At 37.5% G+C, this 9,525-nt stretch overlaps 1 protein-coding gene across 1 annotated transcript; it reads left to right on the top strand.

Moving 5' to 3' along the window:
- Positions 1 to 3,035: 3,035 nt before the first annotated feature.
- On the top strand, positions 3,036 to 4,693 carry LOC125239267 (motile sperm domain-containing protein 2-like). Its single transcript, XM_048146799.1, has one exon. The coding sequence runs from the start codon at positions 3,232 to 3,234 to the stop codon at positions 4,606 to 4,608; it is 1,377 nt and encodes a 458-aa protein (XP_048002756.1). The 5' UTR covers positions 3,036 to 3,231; the 3' UTR covers positions 4,609 to 4,693.
- Positions 4,694 to 9,525: the final 4,832 nt, after the last annotated feature.

Here is a 9,525-nt window from a genome sequence, read left to right as displayed (position 1 = left end):
TCTCTATCACACCTCGGACACTGGCGATCAAATATATGAAAGAGGCGCGTTCCTATCAGTCTAAGCTCATGTAGGTGAACGCGTACTATGCTTGTATGAGTGAAATATGACAGGTCGACTGTTCGCGTTTTTGATAGGCGGTAACTGTGAGGTAACCGAGAGGGCGGCACTTTCAGCGGGGAGTGGCCATACTGTACGATAGTACTCTTTATTATAGGTACTGTGCCTCTATTGTGAGATCTGATAACTTTTTGAGAGGCCAGCGGGGACAGCCACGACGGTCCTGGCAACATTTTACATGTGCCTAAATTTATTTAGTGAAATTCCACCACTTAAATAAAAGAGTAACGTTGTATAACTTCGCACTCTAAGTTCGTAAGTTTCCTATACTTAAAATGAAATATTTGATGCAGTGCACAAAATAAAACACCACATAATAAGAAACAAAAATTGGACAGTAGTTATGTTTAAACATAATTTCTATTTAATAAGTCAAAGAGAAAGATATAAAGTAAATGAACTGACCGTGACGTCACTCCTCAGTATTTCACAGTAATTCAATATTAGTAAATCGTTTTGACAGTTCTTAAAAAGAAGCTGATTTGACTAGTAGGAAACTAACTATAAGCCTATTAGCAGTTGATTAGCAGTTCATATATTATATTACTCTTTGTAGCAGTTTTACCAGTCAACTTGCCTCTGACATCTTTATCATTTCTGTACATTTAAAATGATATGTTATCAACAGAAATATCAATTAAGTAGGTAATTAAAAACAACTAAATTTTCACACATTCGTAAAGCCAGAACCTAAAACAAAACGGTACTGTTCTGACAGATTAAAAAAAAAGTCATAAACATGAAAAAAAATCCTACGTTTTCCTGATGGCCGCTGTACACATATGGCCAACGGTTCCACCAACCCCCTTGGCCAAGCGTGTAGAGGGCTACTTGGCCGTAAGTTGGCAGTTGGCGCTTGCGCTTGCCGGCCAACCGATTGGTGTCGGTTTTTTGTCCACACATCAAAGGATCTTGGCGCCAATGGCCAACTGCGTTTACACGTTGGCGCTTCATTCAGTTGGTCGTCAGCCGTCAGAGAGGACAGTAGTGAAATATTTACGAAAATAATAAGTTTATCTATGCCAATAATAGTGTAGATTTTAGGAAATAAAATAACCTTGCAAATGTTTAATGTATTTCCTAAAAAAGATAAATGTTCTTATCAGAATATTCAAAAAATTGTTAATATTTCAAATAATTTAATTTTACGACGGGGTTATTATTTTTTAATCAAATTTTTCTGACAACGTCTATGACCTAGAATTTCCTAGACTTTTCCATTCCACGTCCATCTTTCATGAAGAGCCAATGCCAAGTGATTGGTTCGCCAATGTGTAAACAGCGGCTCTTATCTTGGCCAAGGGGTTTCACAAAGGGTTGGTGGAACCGTTGGCCATATGTGTACAGCGGCCATGACACGTTAGATATTTACAAAATTGTAGGATTATAAATAAAAATGAAAAAAGTTTATTATATAAATTAACAATGACAGAAAATCACTACCCTGTGCCCTGAGCTAGGAAACCCTGTGTCACAGCCGTCACAGGACGCAGTTTCGTCGCACTAGTACCTTAATCTATATTATATATCTATACAAAAGAAGTACAAAAAGCTTACAAATAACTTGTTCCGTATATTGTCCTTTAGAGTCGTCGGCAACCCGAACCCTCCTTGGAACTTGTACACTCCTTTTTGCTGTGTACTTAACGCAGCAAAAGGGAATGTACAAGTTTCTAATGGGGTGGCAACGCGCATGTGACACTGTTTGCGTTGCATGCGTTCATAGGTTACGGTGACCGCTTTCCATCAGGCGGACCGTATGCTTGTTTGCCACCGACGTAGTATATAAAAAAAAAATCATTTTTTTTTGTAACTTATACTTGGCTGGCGCGATAACCCAAAATGAGTTTGGGCCTCCAACACAACACAGCATGCCATTTGACTCGGTCTTGAGCGGTATCGCGCCAGCTTTCGCCGACGCCCGAGCTCACGGAAGTCAACCTCCACTCTATCCGCCCAACGATATTTTGGGTGTCCAGCAGAACGGCGTCCAATCAGTCTCCCCAAGTAGGCCCTTTTGACTGCCCGATCGTCTCCCATTCTTTCAAGGTGACCTAGCCAACGGAGACGATGTGCTTTGGTTTCACGTATTTAATTGGCTCGGCTACCAGTTTTTCAATTTCGGTATTTTTTGCGAATCCTCCAACTGCCATCGTCTCTTTTAACGGGTCCCAGAATCTTCATTAATGCCTTACGCTCTGTGACTAACAAGCTGTTAACTGTTCTCCTCCTTAAGTTTAAGCGTCCAAGCCTCACACCCATACATTAGGATGGGGCGGATCACGGTCTTGTAGATCCGTAACTTAGTACGTTTGCTAAGAAGCTTGGACACTAACACCTTATGAAGCGCAGCACTGCAGGATTGTAAGCTTTATTAAATAGGCCACAGGTAGTGCAGCTACAATAGGGACATTATTGGGTAGGTACTAATAAAACAGTCAATTTAGTATCTGGGACATGTCAGTGCTTAAACCTAGTTTAGTTACTACCACGTTACTACGTACTACGGAACCCTAAAAATGATCCGCAAATGAAATTAGGTCCGCCTTATTTTATCTTATCTGTTGTATCAATATGGAGTTGCCAGCAATCATTTTCCGATATTTAGTGCAAAAATGAAGTTTATATTATTTTCCGATTTAAATTTCATACGATACCTGTCTACCTTTAGTTAATGTCTTACGTCTATTCGGTACTTTAAACTGACAACAGCGTAAATTTATAGTAATATTTAGTTTGTAAGAAAAAAAGAAAATCTAAACCTTAAGATAAAAGATCTCATATTATTTAAAAGATATTGAACAAAATCCAAACGTTTGCGGAGTATCATCTATGTTTAAATTATTTCATCGTTTTTTTCTAATTTTGTTTTTAAAAAGGTAATTCGATCTTGTGCAAAATCGACTTCGTTTGAGGAGTATAATCTTGACTGTTCTTATTTTTGCACGATATTTGAAAATATTGCACTGGTATCCCTAAGGCCAAATGTCATGTCATGACATTAGACTTGCACATTACATATGGACTGTGATCCTACCGTATAGTAAATAAAATTATCAATAAATCCACAAAACTGTGAGTGAATACATGTTACGATAGTGCCATATCGCGATGGCGACTCCTGCGGACGTGCGTGCGGCGTTCGAAGCCAAGTTGAAAGAAGGAATCCCCAATCCTCCAGGCGAGTTTCATCCTCTAGACTTGGAAAGAGTGAAGGACGATAAATACTTAACAAGGTTGTTATTACACCATGATAATGACGTTAAGATGGCTGCCGATATGTTATGGGACATCCTTGTGTGGCGGAAAACGAATAATGTGAACGATATCAATGAAAACACCATAAGAATGGATTATGTCAAAGAAGGTGCGTTCTTCCCTCACGGGCGGGACGTTGACGGTAATTTGCTGCTTATAATCAAGTCGAAACAGCATGTGAAAGGTCAAAAAGACTTTGAGGATCTTAAGAAAATAATTATATACTGGTTTGATCGCGTAGAAAGAGAGGAACAGGGCAAACCCATCACTCTATTCTTTGATATGGATGGCTGCGGCCTCGGAAACATGGATATGGAACTTATAAAGTATTTAATTAGTTTGATGAAGCTGTACTACCCATATTTTCTGCATTATATCGTCATTTTCCAAATGCCTTGGGTCTTGTCCGCTGCATTTAAGGTGGTCAAGTCGCTGTTACCAGCCAAAGCTGTTGATCGTATGAAACAACAAACTAAAGATAATTTGAAGGATGTTGTGGCCCCTGAGCAGGCGTTGACATGCTGGGGTGGCAAGGACCCATATGTGTTTGAATTTGTTCCGGAAAACCGAGGTACTAATGATGTTCATACACCGAAAAAGGTAACATTTGCAGAGCAAGGTGACAACCAGCACTCTCCCGGAGAAATGCTACGACTCAATCCCAACGATACAATCATTTTCAAGTGCGAAAATGATGAGATATCAGGACAATTCACAATAACCAATATGGATGAAAGTGCGGTATCATTTAAAATAAGAACTACTTCCCCTGAGAAGTTTCGAGTACGACCCAGCTCTGGTACGCTAGCCACCGGTTCCTCACAAACTGTGCAAATAGTGGTGCAGCCTGGATTCCGTACTGTCGCTAAGGACAGATTCCTGGTCATGTCCGTACAAATCCCGAAGCTAGATGCAACACCAAAGGAGCTCACTGACATCTGGCAGAAGTCGTCTGGCAGCAAAGTTGACGAATACAGGCTGAAATGCTACTTCCCGGAGAAGGATGTGCCGAAGAATGGAAGCATGGTAGACGGTAGGAGTCAGGATAAGCCCGATTCAGTTACGAATGCTTTAAACAACTTGCAGGTAAACTACGAAATGTTGCACAAACAGGTTAAGATGCTTAAAATATATCAGTTGTTTACGTTGGTTCTGACAGCCTGCGCTGTTCTGCTTGGATACCTTGTGTATAAGAGTTCTAACGACGATAAGTATTGTGAGCGTATGTAGCCCATAGAAATAGTGGTATTAGATACCACTGTTGATGTCAATGTGTTGTTAAACGGTTTCCTAATGTTTATATTGATAACGAACACTGTTATCTTTGTTATATATTGCCAGTTAGTGCGTAAGGTGGAGCGGTTGCATGCTACTTAGATTTACTAATCGTCACTACTTTTAAAAAAACTTGTATCTTCGTCTGTCAATGAAAAGAAAATTGTAGTAAGTATGTATGGAATGCATATAGACTTACTGCGTTTTAACTTTGAGGAGCAGCGTGAGATACGAGATTTTTTCAAAGTAGTGGCGTAATGTTTCTAGAAATGGAAAATTTTTCATATAAAAAAGTATGGGAAATATACTCTAAACTTTGTATCTAAATATATAAAAGAAGAAGCTGACTGACTGACATATCAACGCACAGCTGAAACCGCTGGTCCTAGAGATTTCAAATTTGGCACGTAGGTTCCTTATATAGTGTAGAGCAGCACTAAGAAAGGATTTTTCAAAATTCACCTCCTAAGGGGGTGAAATGGGGATTCAAAGTTTGTATGGGGAAACAAGATTAGTTTGACTGTTCTATTCGAAACTTCACAGGAGGATTCCTAAAGGCATATGACTAAATACGTGTTTCAGGTTTTTTGAAAATTTAACCCCTAAAAGGGTGAAAAGGGGGTGATAAAGTCAAAAAACCAATATGGGTATCGTTTTTATGGTTTATCGGGTCGCTGATCACGATAAATACAACGCTTTTAAAATCTAACGAGGCGGAAGTGATATACTTTCTCCCCTGTTGTGGTGCAATGGTGTTAAAATATTAAAAAAAAATACAAAAGAACAAACTGACTGACATATCAACGCACAGCTGAAACCGCTGGTCCTAGAGATTTCAAATTTGGCACATAGGTTCCTTATATAGTGAAGAGGAGCACTAAGAAAGGATTTTTCAAAATTTATGTCCGAAGGGGGTCAAATGGGGGTTCAAAGTTAGTATGGGGAAACCAGATTAGTTTGACTGTTCTATTCGAAACTACACAGGAAGATTCCTAAAGGCATATGAATAAATACGTGTTTCAGGTTATTTAAAAATTTAATCCCTAAAAGGGTGAAAAGGGGGTGATAAAGTCATAAAACCAATATGGGTATCGTTTTTATGGTTTATCGGGTCGCTGATGACGATCAATACAACGCTTTTAAAATCTAACGAGGCGGAAGTGATATACTTTCTCCCCTGTTGTGGTGCAATGGGGTTAAAATATAAAAAAAAAATACAAAAGAACAAACTGACTGACATATCAACGCACAGTCGAAGCCGCTGGTTCTAGAGATTTCAAATTTGGCACGTAGGTTTTTTATATGGAGTAGAGGAGCACTAAGAAAGGATTTTTCAAAATTCATGTCGGAAGGGGGTGAAATGGGGGTTCAGAGTTTGTATAGGGAAACAAGATTAGTTTGACCGTTTTATTCGAAACATTACAGGATTCCTAAATACGTGTTTCAGGTTTTTTGGAAATTTTACCCCCAAAAGGATGAAAAGGGGGTGATAAAGTCAAAAAACCAGTATGGGTATCGTTTTTATGGTTTATCCGGTCACTGATCACGATAAATACAACGCTTTTAAAATCTAACGAGGCGGAAGTGAAATACCTTCTCCCCTATTATGGTGCAATGGGGTTTAAATATCAAAATTGTCATATGCATTTAGTTTTTATGTTTACTTCTGGTTCAAGAGATTTCGAATTGACACGTGATTTCCTTAGAGGTGCACTAAGAAAAGATTTTTCAAAGTTGACCTCTAACATGATCATTTGACAGGGACAGGGGATGGGAGGGGATAGGGATAGGGATAGGGATAAAGATAGGGATAGGGATAAAGATAGGGATAGGGACGTGCTGTAAGAAGATCGTCGTTTGCTTGCTTTTTATAAGTTTACGTTTGCAATAAGTATAAGAAAAATGCAAAAAAATTGTAAGCGATAATGCGAGAAAGTACTTTTTACCCACTGACCATAGATACTGGCTATGTGGGTTGTATGAAGTTTCCCCAGAGTATATATATAATACATATACCTACTCGTACCCACTACCTACGCCGTGGTCGCTGTGTAACATTTCTACAATCTTTGCAAGCATTTATTTAAAAAAAATAGTTATATGTATAGTTGTATATCTAAATAATCGCAGACAAATGTACCTACATAGAAACATATGGATCCAAATGAAAATCTAAATTTTTGTATTCGTTTGAATAATTGTTTTAGTACGCGGGCGAAGCCGCGGGTACAAGCTAGTGTAGTATGAAATATTCAATAATTACCAAAATGAAATTTTCTTTATAGTCCCATAAAATATTTTTCCACATCTTATGAAAATAAGAAAGGACATTTCTTTACTTAGATTTACTTTGTGTGATGAAGATCAAAAAAAAAATTGCTTCCCAACAGTTTTCCAATGCGCATTACTTACCTATTACCTACAATGGCTACAATACTGTGTCTAACTCTAAAACTTTATTTTTTTCATAACTTCAAGGTCACTGAGTAACAATTACATACATATAATCACGCCTGTATCCCATAAAGGGGTAGGCAGAGCACATGGACTAATAAGTTTCAGTGCCACTCTTGGCAAAAAGGGGTTGAAAGAAATCCAAATTGTGACATTGCAGTGACAGGTTGCCAGCCTCTCCCTAAGCCACAATTTAACCCATATCCCACAGTCGACTTCTACGACACCCACGGGAAGATAGGGGGTGGTGAAATTCTTTAACCCGTCACCACATGGAGTAATAATTACCCAATTTTAATTAATCAGCTAAGTAGTGGTTGAGTAATAACCCAATAAGTACTATTATTTACATAAGTATTATTTTAATTGCTGTTCATGTAGAATTGTACAGTTGAGTTCATAAATATGCCTACATTTTTTCACCTTATTGCAACAAATTAAGGTGAAGAAATGTACACATATTTATGAACTCTATGTCAAAAAGCCACACACAAAGAACTAAAAAAAACGAACTTCGGTTCTGTGGGAGTTATTATGATTCCTCCCATCAAATACTATACAGGGTGCCCGGTAATTAATGGACAACGTTTTATCCACCAAGACTCACCTTATACTGAGACTTCGAGATTTTCACAATTTTTTAAATTTTAATACTACCTAAAATTTTAAAAAGTGTGAAAATCTCGAAAACCAGGCGACTTTTACTAAACCTAAAAGTCGATTTTCTGGACCAGTATAAGGTGCCCTCTTGGTGGTTAAAAGGTTGTCCTTTAATTACCGGGCACCCGGTATAAACTCTACGAGTTAATACGTGCAGCTTGGTGCCAAAGTTGGCAACACGCGATACTAGCGCCTCTAGCAGCATGAGTTGATAAAAATAGTTTAGTTCATACATAATATTGTCTTCGGTTACCGCGATAGTTACTCATGAAATAAAACTATGGAAACGGATTAAATCGCGTATAATGAATTTAAAATACATCCCGACGTTTCGAACTCTTTACAGCGTTCGTGGTCAACGGGTGACTGAGGAAAATTAAAATGTGCAAAAGCTACCCACTTACAAGAAATATTTCAATCCGTAGAAAATATTCCCGTAAGAAATATTTTAATCCGTTTCCATAGTTTTATTTCATTAGTTCATACAGTTTAAAATTTTAAAAAGTTACACACTCTTATTTCTTTGTTTTATTCCGTCTAAAAATGTTAAAGTAGATCAAGTAATCGCATTTTGTGTTTTACGTACTACGCCTATACTGACAAACTACTTTGAACAACTCGTACCGCTAGATGGCGCTGCTAAAATCGTTGCCGCTTCATTGTATGGGAAACGTCACAAGCTGCACGTATTAACTCTAGAGTTTATATAGTATTTGCTACCATACAAATCCTCTACTAACATGAGCGTACAGTCCTTACGCTTGGTTACGGTACCTTTATAGTAGAATATTAAATATCATAGCCGAGGATTGTTATTGGCGTGTTCTATGTCTATAAATTAAAGTGCCATTAGTTTAATTGTTAATTGCTCCGGTTATTTGTAACTGGGCCATTGTATACAAAGTTGTACACTGTTCATTACGTTTTTAACTTTGGAATTGTTATCAATAAACAATATAATATTGAATGTATCAACTTTTTGACTGACTCAAATCTGTCCTTAATTTTTAAACTTCGTTGTAAAATTTCACACTTAAATAATGGATTTTATACTTTTCACTTTATGATGTTTTCAAATAAATAAAATAAATGGTATAAGGATACGTAAGGTACAAGGGGGCTATTTCGACTGACAGGTAATCGATTTTTTTTCATGTTTACAATTAAAAAAATATTAAATAGAGTGTACACTGGTCACATATGTTAGGTCTGTACAGTAGACATATATGGACACTCAAGTTAGTAGTGTAGGACTTGGAAAAAATCAGTTAGTTCAAAATAACCGCCAGTCGAAATTGGCCTCTGGGCCCTGTACCTGCTATTCTGAGTAAAAATACTGTACTATTAAATGCTACTTGAATGTCCATGACAAAACATGTCACTTCAGAATATTTTTAAAACAACACGGGTCCAACATTTTTACCTTTTATATAACGTTGGATAAAAAGTAAAATGTTATTCTATCGCGTCCAATCCGTGTTGTGTCTTTAAAAATGTGTACAAACCGGGAGAACTTGTGTTAGGCTGGCAACAGACAGTCTTAAAATTCATAATCTTAAAAAAAACTTGTATGCAATCTGTCAGATCAATCTGAGAATTCATAATCTTAAAAATCAAGAGTGTGTGTGGACAGTCGCGAAAATGTATGGAACTCCGTGCACTCGATTACTGAGTTTTGTAAGATTATGATTTTTTCAGATTATGAATTTTAAGACTGTCTGTTGCCGGCTTTATATTTCAGAATATTGTTTTCATGAG

Source organism: Leguminivora glycinivorella, chromosome 25 (genome assembly GCF_023078275.1).
Source record: "Leguminivora glycinivorella isolate SPB_JAAS2020 chromosome 25, LegGlyc_1.1, whole genome shotgun sequence".
Classification (NCBI taxonomy): Eukaryota; Metazoa; Arthropoda; class Insecta; order Lepidoptera; family Tortricidae; genus Leguminivora; species Leguminivora glycinivorella.
This window is presented reverse-complemented; position numbering and strand designations above follow the sequence as displayed.